The following is an 18,994-nucleotide window of genomic DNA, read 5'->3' as shown; positions in this document are numbered from 1 at the left end:
TCTGGCGCCATCGCAGTGGTAAACGTGCGTTGGAACAGCTCGCGCTCAAAAAAGAAAAGCAGCCAAAAATTAAGTGCCTAGAAGAAAGCACGGCAAAGCACACGGACAAGCTGTGCACCAAGTTAAGCTCATAAAAAAAGTTTGTGCGCGTAAAAGGCATGTTCAAAAACCGAGCACACTGCGCACATCTAAGGCCTATAGAAGACAGCAGCACACGAAGAACGTGCGAAAATGGCTGTCGCGGCCTACCATGCGGCGTGCAAGAACAAAGCATCAGTGTGGGGCCTAGCCCACTGCGGGCTGCTCAACCCACCCAGCTGCCCAGTTCCCCAACCCCAAAGGGAGCGAGAATGAACATCAGTATGGCGCGCCGAGAACGGAAACTGGAGGAAGTCCTGAAACCCCTCTAACTGTCTCTGATTCAGGTTAAAAGTTTATTTTTATTTTTTTTAACCCTTACTTGAGCTCAGCACTTACCACTGAGTACAGAGACGGTCTCCAGCTAAGGGGGGAGAGGGCATTTGCTGTCACAGCCACGCTTGGCCTCCTGCACCTGCTGCCTTTCAGCTGAACTAGCAGCTAAGTCCACGCTCGGAAAACCTAGTTAGAGTACCAAGGCACACCTCTAAGGGACCACGGAAATCACCTCAGGAATTCTCAACTAGGGAGGGACCTTTAGGTGTCACCGCAGGAGGGTGGGGTTTTCTGTTCCCGAATTTAGAATTTCTCCTTCCAAAATGCTCGAAGCAATCCCCATAGATGCACATCCACCATCTGCTGGAGACGGAGAATACTTGGCAGGCTGGGGTCATTGCAAGACTATATATAATGTGATGTCAGCTTGCTCCGTCTCCATCTGCTGGCAGGGGAGCATAAACCTACTGATCCTAATTCCATCTGTCTACACACTAGGAAATGCAAGCATTTTATAAACCGTGTAATGGGAGCTGCGCAATTTATAAAATACCACATATTTCTGCACTGAAAGCATGTGCATATATTTCAGATACAAGAAAACACATACTTTCTCTACCCATTTTATAAACATACACACTCAATAGGAGGTACGAACAGCTAAGTACACATCACTGAAGATTTTCTGTCATGTCAATTGATGAAAGGTACAAGAGGAGTTGATTTGTACAATGCACTTTCTACTCTGCTTCAAACATGCTAGGTAGAGAGTGTAACAAATTAGGTTTGAAGCAGAGTAGAAAGTGCATTGTACAAATCAACTCCTCTTATACCTTTCATCAATTAAGAGTGTAACAAGCTAGGTAGAGAGTGCATTGTACAAATCAACTCCTCTTATACCTTTCATCAATTAAAAGTGTAACAAGCTAGGTAGAGAGTGCATTGTACAAATCAACTCCTCTTGTACCTTTCGTCAATTGACATAACAGAAAATCTTCAGTGATGTGTACTTAGCTGTTCGTACCTGCTACTGTGAAAGTAACCCCCCTCCCCAAAGCCCACCCAGAGTTAAAAGTGTCCCTTCTTAAAGTGGTATAAATAGTACAATGACATACTCTGCAGAGTTTCTCTCTGTCCCTCCTACACGCCCTCTTTATCATCGCAGGTGCTATTTCCGTTATATTTATAGCATTTTGATAAACTTAGGGGTCAGTTTGTACCTGAAGCAATGGAGAGTGAAGTGTCTTGCCCAAGGAGCAGCAGTGGGATTTGAACCCTGGCTTCCTTGGTGTAAATGTGTATGAACAAGTTTGGTAATGTATGCGCGAACATCTCTTATAAAACAACAACTACAGTGCGGACTGCTGAACGCCGCCCCAGAATGCCCCTAGCCGAAAATGTGCACCCATGCTTCACATTTATAAAATAGCATATGGGTGCGTCCATGCTTCTTATATCTAGAACCCCTCTGAAAATTAGCTTTTACAAGAGTCATTTTGTAACACAAGTTTCTAAGTGCAATTCCATGCATGAGCCTGCTTTCAAATACCCCATCAAAGCTATCCGCCCACATTTACACCTATTAAATTGTCTGCACACATTCCTCGTGAAATGTTAGGCACATGCTTTTTGGAATTGAAAAGTTTGAGCAAGTGAAACCTCCTCCCCAACTCTATCCCTGGGAATGCCCATCTGTACAAACAGGACATGCGTGTCTAAGGTTTCCTGCATATTGTGCAGGCAATTTTGTAAAAAGCCATTCCCTGTATGTACCCAGATCAGTCCAGACTCCTGGGTTTTGCCTCCCTTCCAGCAGATGGAGACAGAGAAACTTTTGTAGGCACTGCCTTTTTTTTTTTTTTTAATTTTTAATTTATTAGGTTTTACAAATTTTACAAGAATACCTTGCATTCAGGAAACATTGCAATGCATATAAGAAAACTTAAAGAGATACAAAAAAAAAGATTGCATCATATACCACATTACGGGGAGAGAAACATGAGAAAAGTTACATAAGGAAACCGCTAGTAATTTTATTTTAATTATTGGTCTTATCCCAACTCCCTATGGCTAATAGACAGTTCATTTAGGAGTAGTTTTATTTTGTAAAAAAATGTCTAATTGAATGGGATCAAAGAAAATATAATTAGTACCTTGAAATTTAACTAGGCACTTACAAGGAAATCTGAGTAAAAAAGAAGCACCAAGAGCCAATACTCTAGGCTTTTTAAGAAATATCTTCCTACGGACTTGTGTCTCTTTAACAATATCAGGGAAAACATTTATCTTAGAGCCAAGAAATAGGGAATCTTTAAAGCGAAAGAAAATTGTTTAACACATTCACGAGCAAAAGGTACTAACAATGTAGTTCGATCTTTAACATTGGTAACAGAGTCTTCCAAAAATGCAGTAAGATTTAATAATTTCTCTCTCGCATCTAATTCTCTTTCTACGACCCCTCCCTGAGCAGATGATTTATCGCCCAAGATATAAAAAGTGTTGACAATCTCAGGGATAGACTCTTTAGAGATTTTTAAAAAATCAATATAGAATTTCTTAATCATCTCCAAGGGAGAAAGTAAGGAACAGCGAGGGAAATTAAGAAATCTCAGATTACATCTTTTAGAATAATTACCCATATTTTCTATCTTCATATGTAAAGATTGGTTATCTCTAATCAAAGAGACTGTGGTATCTCATAATTTATTACAATTAGCAACAACATTAATGATCTGACTTTCTAAATCGATAATTTTATGAGATTGTTCATTAATTAGACCAGGTAAAGCCCCATAAGATCCCAAAGCATTATCAATACGTGAGGAAAGAGCCGACTCCAAATTAGTGATAGCAGACCATAGAGAGTCTAATGTTATTTCAGCAGGTTTAGCCATCTTACAAGGTTTGCCAGTAAAGAAACATCTGTCTCCTGGGCCCTCACCTCCGAGGAAGGATTGGAAACATTTGTTACATTTACCAATCCGTCCCTAGGGCCCAAAAGCGATGGATTAGGCAGCTGCGGAGGGATTGGACCAGAGAGACTATGAGAGAGCGAAAGCTCTACAGGAGCGGAGTCAGATAATCCAGAAGCTCCAAGCTCACTTGGTCCCAATAATGAACTAGTGAAATTAAAAGTTTCTAAACCAAGTTAGATAGACAACGTGCAAGCAAATTTTTTCAGCCAACACCAACTGGATCCCGGAGAATGGGAGCTATCTGAGGAAGCAATGACCCTCATTTCTCACAGGTGGGGTATGCTTCATATGGATCTGATGGGAACCCAGATGAATACCAAAGCGCCGTGCTTCCTCAGTCGCAGAAGAGAGGGTGGGGCCGAAGGGGGTCGATGCCCTGGCCGTGCCTTGGCCCCATGAGGGTCTGATTAACATGCTTCCTCCTTGGCCTCTGGTGGGCAAGGTCCTAAAGAGAATCAAGGTCCACCCAGGAAAGGTGATTCTCATGGCTCTGGAGTGGCCAAGAAGGCCTTGGTTTGTGGATCTGTTCAATCTAGCAGTGGACAGACCCCTGAGGTGGGCCATTTGCCAAATCTGCTGCGGCAGGGCCCTATATCTTCAGATCAAGCAGCTTGCTTTTGTCTAGTGGCTTGGCTTTTGAAAGGAGGCAGTTAAGGAAGAAAGGATATCTGGAGGATGTTATTTCGACTTTGCTGAGAGCTCATAAGACATCTACTTCCTTGGCATATGTCCGGGTCTGGAGAGTCTTCGAGTTTTGGTGTTTCGAACATCCTCAGCAAGCATCGATGGCGCAGATTCTGGTCTTTTTACAGAGAGGCCTAATGAAGAATTTGTCATTTAGTTCTTTGAGAGTGCAGGTGTCTGCATTGGGTTGTTTGCTGGGCAAACTTCATGGTACTTCTTTGGCTCTGCATCTGGACGTGGTATGTTTCCTCTGAGGGGTAAAGCATTTGCGCCCCCTGTTCATAAGGTATGTCCTTCTTGGAGCCTTAGCTTGGTCCTTAAAGACAAGTGTGACCCACCGTTTGAGCCTCTTAAGAGGGCTTCCATAAAAGATTTGACTTTGAAGATGGTTTTCCTGGTGGCAATTTGTTCAGCCAAGAGGGTGTCTGAGTTTCAGGCCTTGTCATGTAGGGAGCCTTTTTTGCGGATTTCGGAGTATCCCTTGGGACTGTTCCATCTTTTCTGCCGAAGGTGGTTTCAGCGTTCCACTTAAGTCAGAGGAGCTTCCGGCCTTTACAAATCTGGAGGCTGGGGTGCCTCATTCCAAGGAACTAAGATGCTTGGATGTCAGAAGGCCTTTGTTGTGATATTTGGAGGTCACTAACAGTTTCAGGTTGTCAGATCACCTTTTTGTGCTATGGAGTGATGCAAAAAAAGGGTCAAAAAGCGTCAAAGGCCACCATATCGCATTGGTTGAAAGAGGCTATCGGGTCAGCATATATGTCATGGTAGGCCCATCCCGGAGGGGTTAAGGGCTCATTCTACACGTCCACACGCGGATTCCTGGGCAGAATGACAACTGGTTTCACCACAAGAGATTTGCAGGATGGCTACTTGGAAGTCTTTATATACTTTTGTCATACACTATTGGTTGGACGTCCAGGTCCCAGATGCCGGCAATTTCGGTGGAAGTGTTCTTTGAGCGGGACTCTCGCAGTCCCACCCAGTTAGGGAAGCTTTGGTACATCCCAGGAGTCTGGACTGATCTGGGAACTTACAGGAAAAGGAAAATTGGTTCTTACCTGCTGAGATTTGTTTCTGTAGTACCACAGATCAGTCCAGAGTCCCACCCAGTGGTGGAGAAAAGTGTTGGAGAGTCCGCTCAACCTGTCTACTTTAACAATTCTGAGTAATTCTGAAGAATGGCACAGGTTTCCCATTCATTTTTTTTAAGGAGTGTTCAAAATGTAATTACCAGTTTCCTTAGTCTTCTGCTCGTTCTGGGGGAGATGCTAGAGTTAATTCGTTTGAAAGTTTTTGTTAATATTTTTTGCTTGGGTACTTGTTAATACTGAGGAGATGCAGATGGCACACCGGGTTAAGAGGCAGTGCCTACAAAATTTTCTCTGTGTCCATCTGCTGGAAGGGAGGCAAAACCCAGGAGTCTGGACTGATTTGCGGTACTACAGGAACAAAAATTAGCATGTAAGAACCAATTTTCCTTTTCTGCAAATTTGCAAGGCCCTGAATGTGACTGCACGTGTACCCCAGTGGGCTCCAGTTGGAGGAGGAAGACTAAGAAATTCCCTACAAAGCTGACCTTAAAGCCATGGGAACAGTAATTTTCAACACAGAAAATAACTCCAGTAAATGCTGCCTCCCTAGGAGTACTTCTGAACGCCGGCAAGTAAGAAATTTAAATGAAACGTGGGTTACAGCCGCAGCCACATTACAAAGAGGTGCTCCAGTACGCAAGCTTAGCTTCGATTTTGCCCCTCCCTCTGCTGCCCACGCAAACAGCAGTATTTAACGTGCACGCTTCCTGCTTGCTAATTTCCAAAGAGAGGCAGTTTCTCTTTGAGTATTTGTGTAAAGTCTGTGCATGTGGAGAGGGGGGCGACTGTACAAAGGAGAAGGTGCCTCGTATTTAGCAGATTTGATTTCATTTTATGGACCCACTCGTATTCTTCAAACCTTGAGCATCAGGCTGCTACAAGCTCCTGGCTTTAAAACGTCATGGCTTGCTGAAACTAGAAACGGGCGTTTTCCATAGTGGGCCCTGTGTTTTGAACTGATTTGCCCATTCATCTTTGTCTTACCTCTGGTATTAAGCTGTTTCAGAAGCAGCTGAAGGCATTATTATTTCAGGAGGCTTTAGGTAAAGAGATAGCTACATAATTTGTAATTTTATGTTTCTTATTTTTAAGTTATTGTGATTTGTTATTTGAATGTGTTTTCATTATGTTGTGCATGTTTATTTTTATTTTGCTGTTGATTTAAAGCTGTACACTGCTTAGAAACAGAGTATATCATCTGCGGTTAACAACTGTTTTAAATAAATAAACAAACAAACCCCCTCAATAAACAGCAGAGTTGCACCCAAACTTCACAAGGACGATCTCGTTTTCATTTATTAGGGAAGGTATTGCCTTCCAGTTATGCCATATTTAATGATAAGCCTGGGGACCTGCCACCAAGTAAGTCTTGATTTACTGCTCTGGTTTCTTTATAACCAACAGATTAATACTTTCCCCCAGGTGAACATTATGAAGAAGTTAAAACATGGATCAAGATTTTTTTTTTTTTAATGGAACAACTGCATGTCTTATGGGAGCCGAATGCTAGCCTTGTCCAGCACCATCCACCATCCTCCCCTTCCCCAACCCCCCCCCCCCCCCATACCTACCTTACAGCTGCTGTCATTGTAGCAGTACCACTTCTCATTAGGGTTTTTGGCATATGTGACATAATGACCCCCTCCCAGAATTCCCGAATGGCACTAAAAAATAAAGCAATTTCAAACACTCAACACATTACATTGAACAAGGTTAAATGCCAGCAGCCCTAAAACTGCTGTGCCGCAATGTCAAATAGGACAAACAACTTTCTATTGAAAAGTCCCTTGCATCTTGCATTGTTGTATCATTCTACACCTTCATCCTCATCTCAGAATGCAGTCAAAACTGAGACTTTCTAACAAATGTGGCAATCCCTCATAGCTTAAGGCAGAGCTTTCCAAACTTTTCATGTTGGTGACACACTTTTTAGACAAACATAATTTCACGACACGGTAATTCAGTCTACTAGTAAACCAGAGGTTAAAGGTTAAACGAACGAAACATATTTCGACAATTTATGTATGTTTCCTTAAATATATACATAAATAAAATGTTTCACGACACAACCTATCTCATGAAAACCTTAAATTTATATTAAAAATATATATTCCAAGACTCATGTTATTGTTATAATTTATGAGAAACAATAATAAAACAAATTGTCTGTCCCCCACACACTCATCGCTCTCCTCCCCCCAGCACATGTCTGGCCCCCACACACTCATATCTCTCCCCCTCAAGCACATGTCTGTCCCCCCAGCACGTTTGCCCCCCACTCACTCATCTCTCTCCCCCCAGCACATGTCTGGCCCCCACACTCATGTACCTCGTCTTTTTGATTGTTGCCAGTTAAGTGCTTCACTCCCTTCCATGATCACCAGACACTGTTGCTTGCAGTCAGTACTCCTCATGGCCAGGCCTCATCGGCAGCAGCAGCCAATGCAAGGATGGCTGGGCTCGTTCCACCCACCAAGCCCCCCAAAAAAACGTGATTGACAGCAAATATCACCCAATAATAAGCAACCCATAAACTGAAAAAAAAAAGTGAATCTCTAGAAAAAAAAAAGCCCAAACTCGCATCAGAGTTGACCGGGCTTGCGCGACACACCTGCACACTGCAGGCGACACACTAACGTGTCCCGACACACAGTTTGGAAAGCTCTGGCTTAAGGGTTAGAGAGGGTGTCTGGCTCAATTTTTCGGCTCAATTTCTGAGTAACATTACTGTTTGGATCACCAGAAGCTGAGGAAATTTCATTTCATTTCAATGGTGAGTAATGAAAGATGCATGCACAAGAGAAATCTATGGCAAAGCTATCCCTGAAACAGAGTTGACTCGAGCTGACATTAAATAGCAGGTTTCATCCTTGAAATACTGCCACAAATCACTTCCACTTACCGAAATTGCATATAGATTGTAAATAGGTTTACAACGAATGCCTTCTCTTTGGTCAGCTGCATGCTCTTCATCCAGGGGATTTTCTGTTTGCGCCTCACTTCTGCTGTTGCTACAAGCCTTTTGTTCACAAATGAAGCCATTCACTAACGTCACCTCACTGTCCTGCCCGCTGGATAACTCCGTCTGGCTTCCTCTGAAACCCTGAGCTCTAGCTACAACATCCGTGTCTTCACAGACCCCTTTCTGTTCCTGCTCCACACCGTTCTCTTTATTTCCGCACAAGTTTTCTTTGCTGCTCGACAGTTTGCTTTTCCCTCCTAACTGAGGGAGGCGCAGCCGCCCTTTTCCTCTTCCCAACGTCCTCGGACTATTGTTTGGGCTGCTGTTTTTGCTTGAACAGTTCATTGCAGCTTTTCTTCCTGACGATGGAGATGCTGGAGAAACAAAGAAAAGCTTAAAATTGCTAAAGAAAACTATCCTCTTCCTCCCAGCTCTTTGGAGTAGGAATCCTGCGTATTTGCTCACTGTGCAGTTACCAGTAAACCATTCAAGTACCAATTATCAGCGGTTCTCAACCTGGTCCTTGGGACTGCCAGTCCAGTCTTTCAGGATCTCCACAAAGAAAATGCACAGAGACATTTGCATACAATGGAGGCAGTGCATACAAATATCTATCATGAATATTCATTGTGGATATTCCAGATGGTCCCCGTGGAATGGATTGAGAACCAATGCTATAAATAACATTGGCAATTTCGGTCCTTCTTTACAGATGTCTAGCCAGCAACTGCTGCTCTAGTATGTGTCAGCATTATACAGCAAGACTCCACATCATTAGGTCTCACTCAGCTATGCTTCTTTCGGTATTGCTGCTGTTTCACATATTAATTTGCCAGCTCTTACTCTAGACCAGACTGCGAAGTCTGTTCAGGGACAAAGTCAATATTCACAGTTCAGGGGGTAAGTGTATAACAGCCTGCATAAGGAAGTTACTCCAATTTTATCCATTTTGAAAACTGTCCCACCTAAATTACCCTCACACATTTACACCTGCTAATTTGTGTGCAGGAAAGCTTTGAGGTAATACAGGCACACACTTTAGAAAATCCACTCTGCCTTCTGAATGAGTCTGGGGAAACTTATGCACATTCGGGACATGCACGACTGCGTTTACCCAAAGCGGGCAAGTGATGCTATAACCGTTTTATCTGCAGAAATACCTTTCAACGAGGGGGCGCTAGAGCCACGGAGTAGAATGGTCGCATGAAACCAGAGCTCCTCCACCCCGCGCTTAATAAACAGGCTGCAACCCTTTCAATTTGGGTGAATTTGAGCTGTGAGCATATTACAAGCTTGCTTACTATCGCCTGATGGCTCAAAAGAAAAAAGGAGTTGACTTTCGACAATTCTCGTACTCCAAAGGGACCCCGGGAGAAATGGGGCCTGCGGAGCCCGGAGATTCCGGTAGTGAGCACTGGCCCGAGGATGCTACTGAATCCGGCGATGGAGAGGTGAATTTGTCAGAGGCACCAACGCGAAGCAAATTTCGACAATGGTTTGGAGACCTCCGTAGAGACATGAAAGCTAACAAGAAGGAGATGATGGACATGATGGCGGATTTAAAGGAGGAGATGGCAGATATCGGCCGCCGGGTGGACGATATAGACGGTAGGCTCGACGCTCAGAGCATGAAATTAGAAGCTGCACAACTACAGGGACGGCACCTGTCACAGGACATGACAGACTTGCAATATAAACTGGAGGACTTAGAGAATCGTAGTCGCCGGAATAATTTGAGGGTTCGCGGCATTCCGGAGACTGAGGAATTCGCTGACTGCTGCGACACGATTAAAAAAGTTGGCCTTTTCTTCCTGCAGAAGGATTCGCCGTCTGTTCCTGACGCCACGGCCATTGACATAGAACGGGCCCACCGGACCTTAGGTCCAAAGATTGGGGACAAGCCGAGAGACATCGTGGTTTGTTTCACGCGGTTCCCGGTTAAAGATCAAATATGGTGCGTGGCGAGACAGCAACGAGTATGGGAGTGGAACAATCACACAATTGCGGTGTTTGCTGATCTTTCGCCTCTTACCCTTAAAAAAAGAATGGAATTCAGGGAAATTACCTCTCTGCTGCGAAAGGAAGGTCTTCGCTACAGGTGGCTATATCCGATAGGCCTGGCTATTACCATCAAAGGGCAGACCACAAAAGCGCTGACGGTAGAGGAGGCGGCGGCCATCTTGAAGGAAGCCGGCCACGTGGTGCAACTGCCCCCGGCTCCGAAAAGACATCCTTCTCTACTGCCTCCTGAAACTCCGAAATGGCAGCGCGTGGCCAAGGGCGGTCGTAGACTGCGAAGACAAGACTCTGACATTCAGCGCAATGGCGCAGCTAGCGATGGATGAGGAACTGAGCGGCTCAGTGGAGTCTCACGTATCGTATGAGGGAGCGGCCATCAGCGATGCTCACGGGGAGCTACATTTTACAGGACTCCTTATGTTTTAAATGTTTGGGTGTTGGGAACTGTTACTAGGGGTTTCAACAGAGTTGCAGCTGTTTACAGCCTTCAGTGTTATTTGTGTTGTGTTAGGGGGGAGGGAGGCGTACTCCGATGGGTCTATCGAACCCATCTGCTTCGGCAGATCTGCCGAGCTCGATAGGCAGCATATTGAAGGGGGGGAGGGAGGGGTATTTTGGAATTTTGGGATGGGGAGTGTTGATTTGTCATGCTATCGAAGGTATCACTCTAGTCATTTGTCATGGCCAGGTGTGCTATGCTTTTGCAGCTTATTATTTCCCTTTTGCATCTGTGCAGGGAGAGGGACTCTCGATGAGTGGGAGTGTATGGCGATGGCGTGGGTTGCTGGGGCGTAGACAGGGGGGAGGCTCCTGCTCATTTTAGATGGCGCCAACAGGCATCAGATCCTTAAATGTTAAGGGTCTCAACACCCCAAGAAAGCGCCAGCTGCTAAGGGAGGACATTATGCACTCGGGGGCTGAGGTTATTTTCCTGCAAGAGACGCACTTGACCAAAACTTATGACAAATTACTGCCATGGTCCATGTTTCCTCACTGTTTTAGTGCTTCCGCCTCGAAAGCTCATAAATATGCAGGAGTTAGCATACTTCTTCATAAAAATTTTGCAGGACAGGTAATCAAAACTCAGGCTGATGACGAGGGGCGATTTGTGTTTGTGCAGGTTACAATGGGTCAGGAAGTATATAATCTTGTCAATGTTTATGCTCCTAATGCCTCTCTTGGCACTTTTCTGGACAGGCTGGGTAAAATGATGGCTCAGATAGAGAAGGGTCTTTGGGTATTGGCGGGCGATTTTAATATAACCCTGCAGCCGAGATTGGACAATTCCTCAGGGGGTGGCCTCGGGTCCAAAAAAGACAGACGAGCCCTTAAATCTTTTATTTATCAATGGGGGCTTGTGGATGTCTGGAGAGACAGGAACCCACTTGAAAAAAACTTCACTTTCTACTCTAATCCCCACACCTCGTATTCGAGGATAGACTATTTTCTGGTCGATAAAACTTGCTCCTGCGCCATCCAGGACCAGCAAATAGGCCAGATTACGTGGTCAGACCACGCCCCGGTGAGTCTGACGATTGATATGGGGAGGGCTGAGAGCGGTAGGAAATACTGGAAACTCAATGATTCCCTGCTAGATGATGAGGGCTTTTGTCAACAGGTCAGAGATGACATTGCAACGTACAAACTTACCAATGCAGATGCGAGGGCTAATTCACCTTTGTATTGGGACTGCCTCAAAGCTGTTCTTAGAGGTAAATTTATCTCCCAGGGGGCTTATTTGAAAAAGGTCAAGGCTTCCCTTAAACAAAAATTGGAGGACGAGATTGCCCAGTTGGAGGTTATTCATAAGCAGTGCCCAACGCGCCCGGTTTTAAACCAATTACAACAGGCGCGGTCTAAATACTGTGAGCTTGCTTTGGCAGGGGTGCCCCATAAATTAAATATTATAAAGCAACAATATTTTGAATGGGGGGATAAAGCGGGCAGATTGCTGGCGAGGAAGTTGAAACATCGTATTGCTCAATCGCAGATTACTAGTATACGGGGGGAGGACGGGTCCTTATTGGCCTCAGCTGCTGACATCCATGCACGATTTCAAAGATTTTATGGGACGCGGTATGAGACGGAGGGGTCTATTGGGGACGAGGAGATAGTGGCCTTCTTGAACCAGGTCAATCTCCCCAGAGTTTCTGAGTCGGAACGCCTTTCTCTTGACTCGGAAATCTCTCTGTGTGAGATCCTCCAGGTTATTAAAGATTTAAAGGTTAATAAAGCTCCTGGGTTAGACGGGTTCACTGCTCATTTTTATAAAAAATTCTCTCCGGAGTTGGCTCCGATACTTTTGGAATTGTTTAATTCCTTACGTAATGGCAGCTCCTTGATGAATGGGTCTAACATAGCTGGGATCACTATCTTAGCGAAACCGGGTAGAGACCCAGTGGAATGTGGTTCTTATCGCCCCATATCTTTGATCAATTTGGACTTGAAAATTTTGGCGAAGGTATTAGCGAATCGATTAAATTTGGTGCTAGCCCACTTAATTCACTCCGACCAGACTGGTTTCATACCAGGCAGAATGGCGGCTGATAACGTTCGGAAGATCCTCGACCTGATTTGGTGGGCGAAGAGGCAGAATATCCCTACACTTCTTTTATCTATTGACGCAGAAAAAGCCTTTGACATGGTTCATTGGTCTTATTTGTTCCATACCATGAGGTGCATGAATTTTGGGCAGTTTTTTCTCAGTTGGATCCAAGCATTATATGAGCTTCCTCAGGCTTGTGTCAAGGTGAACGGTGCTTACTCTGAGCCTTTTAAGATAGGGAGGGGCACTAGACAAGGCTGCCCTCTGTCTCCTTTATTGTTCGCCTTGTTTCTAGAACCATTAGCTATTAAAATTCGATCGGCGCCACACATTACGGGCATACAAGTGGGAGGTCTGGACTACCGGATGTCTCTGTTTGCAGATGACGTTCTGTTTACCCTGACCAACCCTTCTTGCTCTTTAGAGCACGTGGTTTCCACGTTGGCTGACTTCAGTGCGGTCTCTGGCTTCAAGCTTAACTTGGAAAAGTCGGAGGTCTTAAACATCTCATTGCCGGCTGCTCAAATAGCGGTGCTAAAATCCCACTTCCCTTTTAAATGGGCATCTCATCGAATAAAATATTTGGGGATATTCATTAGTAACAACTTGGAGGACCTCTTTCGCTTAAACTATACACCTCTTACAGCCAAAATTTTGAAGGACCTGGATAGCTGGACAAGGCATCAGTTATCATGAGTAGGTCGTATAGCCGCAGTCAAAATGTCGGTACTCCCGAGGTTTCTTTACCTATTTCAGACTCTCCCCATTTCAATTTCTTCAGCCATGCTTAGGAGCTGGCAGAAAAAGATTTTCGATTATATATGGAAGCGTAAACCTCCTCGGGTGGCGAGAGCCACAATGTATAGGCATAGAGTACAGGGGGGGTTGGGCGTGCCTAACCTAGCGTACTACTACGCAGCTGCACAACTCCGAGCCATCATAGACTGGCATAGGCACGGGGAGCGTAAGCGATGGGCCGATATTGAACAGGTGATATTGGGACCCATGCCCCTGTGGGCTGTGCCGTGGCAACCGAGAACCACGTGGATTACGGGGGGCCTGGAAACCCCAGCCCTCCATACAACATTGCAGGTGTGGAGGAAGTGGAGGAGCAAATTGGGAGGTAATAGACAGTATTTCATGAGTTCCTCCTTATTCCACAATGTGTCCTTCTCCCCGGGGTGGAATACAAACAGTTATAGGGGTTGGAAGGAGCGACGATTACAAACATTTGGGACTATGTGGGAAGCGGGTGGTCTTCTATCTTTCCAAGACCTTCAAGAACGATATCATCTACGGGACTGTGAGGTATTTCAGTATTTGAGCCTCAGACACTTCCTGTGTACGGGCACCATTCGTCAGGACTTATCTTTGGGGATGTCTCAATTTGAGCTCTGGTGCAATAGGGCTGATAAGGTTCAGAAGGTTATCTCCAAACTCTATGACTTTTTAAACACTGATCTTACCTATGTTCCCACCTTTGTTACGGCCTGGGAGAAAGATCTCGATACCCCGCTTGATAAAGAAACATGGGACCTTATTTTCATGACTACTAAGCGCAGCTCTATCTCCGCATCCCTGGCTGAAAATGGTTACAAGGTCTTACTGCGATGGTATTGTACTCCTTATAAGTTGTGGAAAGCTAAACTTCGACCGTCTGCAGATTGCTGGAGGGGATGAGGGAACATTTTATCACATGTGGTGGGCTTGCCCTAAGGTTCAGCAATTTTGGGAGATGGTTTCCAACCTGTGTACTCAGATTTTTGGGCAGCCATTTTCGTTGTCGCCTGCACAGGCGCTACTAAGTGTTCCGGTTACCAGTAGCCGGTACACGTGGCTATTGATACATCAAATATTGATTGCAGCTAGGTGTTTAATAGCGGCACAATGGAAACAGTGTGATGCTCCTACTATACCGATCCTTCTCCAAAAGCTAGATACTATGCAAGTCCTGTATAAGTTAACAGCACAAAAACATCGTAACCAACCCAAGTTTGTGAATATATGGCAACCTTACTTGACTTGGCGAACCAGTAATAGTCTACTTTCCAATGACAGGGATTAGCTCCCAAGTGGTAGTTCTTCTAAAATGCACTGCATGATTACTATATGCTGCACACGTTCATGGTAATAGCTCACACCCATATCCTGTCATTTAGGATGCATTAGGTGTCTGGTAGTGTACCTTCTGAACTGTTTTGAATCAACACATTTATGTAACCTGTGTTTTCTGTTGCTTTTATTGGTGATGTATTTTCTGTCAAAAGGTTAATAAAAAGTAATTGACAAAAAAAAAAAAAAGAAATACCTTTCAACGTTACCCTCAAAATGTCCAGAGTCAATAAAATTATGCTGTTTTCTTCATTGGGACTAATCAAGAGATATTCTGTTTCTATAGTAAACCGATATATACACTGAATCGGAGGCATATGTTGAAAACTGCTGTCACAATACAGAGCTATCTAAGACTTCTATATAGGGGGGGGGGGGGGAAAGAGTACTTTCCATCTGCTATTTGGGGGCTATTATGAATATTTTATAGACAGCATGAAAGCCAATATTCAGCCACAAACAGACCGGGCAAGTTATCCAGAAAAAGTAGAGTTGCTTACCTGTAACAGGTGTTCTCCCAGGACAGCAGGATTAGTCCTCACATATGGGTGACACCTTTGGGATGGAGCCCTATCATGGAACCCTTTTGTCAAAGTTTCTAGAACTTTGACTGGCACACTGAGCATGCCACTAACCCTGCATCCAGCAGGGGTCCCCATTCAGTCTTGTTTGTAGCAAAAAGTACAAGCGAAAAATAAAACAAGAAAACGTAAGCGAACCCAACTCCGCGGGGTGGCGGGCGGGTTTCGTGAGGACTAACATCCTGCTGTCCTGGGAAAACACTTGTTACAGGTAAGCAACTCTGCTTTCTCCCAGGACAAGCAGGATGGTAGTCCTCACATATGGGTGAATAGCGAGCTACAGGATGCCCGACTAGAGTGAACCAAAAGCACCCAACGACGTGCACCAGGCACAACAAACATGGGTGCTGTTGGGTATGATTCAGCCTGAATTTCACAGCGGGTCGCAGGTAGGACGTTGGGTTAATTAAACTGGAATCAAATTACGTAGGACAGACTGGCCAAAAATGGATCTTGCTTGCCAGCCTTGTCGAGACAATAGTGAGCTGCGAAGGTGTGGAGAGAGCTCCATGTGACAGCTCTACAGATGTCAGCAACAGGTACGGAACGGAGGTGCGCCACTCACGTTCCCATGGCTCTGACCGAATGCGCTTTCAAGCGTCCCTGCAGCGGAAGGCCTGCTTGTTGGTAGCAGAAGGTAATACAGTCCACCTGCCAGGTGGACAGGGTCAGCTTGCCAACTGGAACTCCCAGTTTGGTTTTTATCAAAGCAGATGGGTGGACTTCCTATGGGCTGCAGTGCGGTCTAAATACAAGGCTAGCGCATGTTTGCAGTCCAAGGAATGCAGTGCCTGCTCACCTGGGTGTGAGTGAGGTTTTGGAAAAAATGTAGGAAGTATTATGGATTGATTTAAATGGAAATCAGAAACTACCTTTGGCAGAAATTTAGTGTGAGTGCGGAGTACCACATGATCGAGGAGGAATTTGGTATAAGGTGAGTATGTGATCAATGCCTGTAGCTCACTGACTCTGCGAGCGGATGTTATAGCAACTAGAAAGATCACCTTCCAAGTGAGATGTCTAAGCTCGCAGGTGTGTAGGGGCTCGAACAGAGGTCGTATGAGCCGTGCTAGCACAACACTGAGGTCCCATGACGCAATTGGGGGACGGAATGAAGGCTTCAGCTGGAGTAAGCCTCTCAAAGCGCCCTACTAGGGATTGTGCCGAAATCGGGGCATCTCCTACACCTTTGTGGTAAGCGGCTGTGGCACTTAGATGTACTCAGATGGAGGAAGTTTGTAAGCCAGACTCCGAGAGGTGCCAGAGGTAGTCCAGGAACCTTGTTGTGGGGCAGGAAAAGGGATCTATTTCCTTTGTCATGCACCACAAGCAGAATCTTTTCCACTTGGAACGATAAGATTTTCTAGTAGAAGGCTTCCGTGAAGCTTTGAGGACCTGGGTCACATCATTAGAAAGGTCAAGTGATTGCAGAATCAACCTTTCAACATCCATGCTGTCAGAGACAGGGAGTGAAGGTTCGGATGACGCAACAATCCGTTGTCCTGCATTATTAGAGTTGGATCTGTGCCCAGGCGAATTGGTTGCTGGATTGAGAGGTCGCGTAGAATGGGAAACCAAACTTGTCGCGGCCAGTATGGGGCTATGAGAATCATTGTGCCCCAGTCTTGTCGTAACTTCACGAGAGTCTTGCTGATTAATGGAATCGGAGGGTATGCGTATAGAAGACCCGTTGTCCACGAGTGGGCGAAGGCATCCCTTGGGGGTGTCGTGCGACTACGATGTAGAGAGTAGAATTTGTGTACTTTGCGGTTGTGACTTGACGCTGGTGAAAAATCGTGATCGCTACAGTAGGATTTAGGGACCATTCGTGAGGATGAAAGGTCTGGCTGAGGTTGTCCGCCATCACACTGTCCACGCCCGCCAGGTAGGTTGCTCTCAGTATCATGGAATGTGAGAAAGCCCAGGCCCAGATCTGCGCCGCCTCCTGGCATAGCAGCTAGCCTGTGTCCCCTTGTTTGTTGAGGTACCACATCACTACTTGGTTGTCTGTTTGAATTAGGATTACCTTGTTGGATAGGCAATCCTGAAATGCGAATAGGGCAGACCGTATCAGCCTGAGCTCCAGGAAATGTATCTGGTGGTTTGCTTCTGCTGTGGTCCAGGTTCCCTGGGTTTGCAGGTTGATGACATGGGCTCCCCAACCAAGGTTGGAGGCATCTGTGGTTAATGTAATCTGAGGACTTGGAGATTGAAAAGGTACTCCTATCTGAAGATTGGACTCCTGTTTCCACCAAGCTAGTGAGAGTCGAAGCTGGCTGGTGACGTGGACAATGTCGGACAAATGTTGATGTGATTGGGTCCACTGGGACTTTAAAGTCCACTGTGTTACTCTCATGGCTAGTCGAGCCATTAGGGCAATGTGAACAGTAGAAGCCATGGGTCCTAGCAAGCTTAGCAGGTGACGAGCTGTAGTAGTGCGGCAAGTTTGTACTGCTCTGGCTAAAGCTGACAGTGTGCGTGCTCGGTCCTTAGGGAGGATCACCCTGGCTTGAATGGTGTTGAGATCTGCTCCGATGAACGAGAGAGTGAGTGATGGAGTCAGATGTGATTTGGGATAGTTTATGAGAAACCCCAAGGACTGTAGCAGGTGTATGGTAAAACAGAGGGATTAAAGTACTATCTCCCTGGATGGTCCTCTGAGCAGCCAATCGTCTAGCTACGGATAGATGTGGATACTGCGCTGCCTTAGGTAAGCTGCTACTACTGCCAGACATTTCGTGAATAACCGAGGTGCTGATGCGAGGCCGAACGGCAACACCCGGTATTGGAAATGCCTTCGACCTACTATGAATCAGATATTTTCGATGAGTAGGGGTTATGGCTATATGGGCATAAGCCTCCTGAAGATCCAGAGAGCAGAGCCAATCTCCCTTTTGAAGGAGAGGAAGCATGGTGCCCAAGATAACCATCCTGAACTTTTCCTTGTGGAGATGTTTGTTTAGGGCATGGAGGTCCAGAATAGGACGTATGCCGCCTGACTTATTTGGAATCAGAAAATATTGAGAGTAGAACCCTTTTCCTCGCTGCAGTCGGGGAACCGGTTCCATGGCACTGGAGTGCAGGAGGATTGAGATCTCTGCCTCGAGAAGTGGAGTATGGTCAGTTAGACTCCACACCGGTCGTGGTGGAGAGTCCGGTGGTAGTGCAAGGAAGTTTAGATGGTTACCGTGGGCAACCAGAGAAATCGGTGGTGATTGTGTGCCATGTGTTGGTGAAGTGGCACAGGCAGCCTCCCACAGGAAAAGTTGATGGAGGCGGGGGTTGACTGCTGCTCTCTAGAAGGGAGTCAAAACCCTGACACAGGACCAGTCTTTTGGGGCCCTGTGTTGCCGAGGCTGTCCTCTTTGAGAGGGTCTGGGCGGTCGAGCACAAGATGGAGGAGGGTAATACCTACATGGCTTATAGGATAGCCTCCTTGGTTCCCGCCTAAATGACCTTTTGGCGGTAGACGAGAAGTCCGAGGGAACAGTGGCAGCTGGCGCAAGGTCTCATGGTGATCTTTGAGTTGTGCCACTGTCTCCTGAATTTTCTTGCCAAACAGATTGTCCCCTGTGCATGGAAGATCTGCCAACCTGTCCTGGACTTCT

General features: G+C 45.7%; 1 protein-coding gene across 5 annotated transcripts in view; it reads right to left on the bottom strand.

Moving 5' to 3' along the window:
- USP32 (ubiquitin specific peptidase 32) overlaps positions 1–18,994 on the bottom strand; it is a 430,766-nt gene that overhangs the window by 10,648 nt on the left and 401,124 nt on the right. For all 5 annotated transcript variants that reach the window (XM_029611622.1, XM_029611620.1, XM_029611623.1 and 2 more), the window contains 2 exons: positions 8,070–8,503; positions 6,739–6,831 (listed from right to left, as the gene is read on the bottom strand). In XM_029611622.1, the coding sequence (XP_029467482.1) occupies positions 6,739–6,831; positions 8,070–8,503 (527 nt within the window). The remainder of the gene's footprint in view (positions 1–6,738; positions 6,832–8,069; positions 8,504–18,994) is intronic.

The sequence above is a fragment of the Rhinatrema bivittatum genome, chromosome 8, assembly GCF_901001135.1.
Source record: "Rhinatrema bivittatum chromosome 8, aRhiBiv1.1, whole genome shotgun sequence".
Lineage (NCBI taxonomy): Eukaryota > Metazoa > Chordata > Amphibia > Gymnophiona > Rhinatrematidae > Rhinatrema > Rhinatrema bivittatum.
This window is presented reverse-complemented; position numbering and strand designations above follow the sequence as displayed.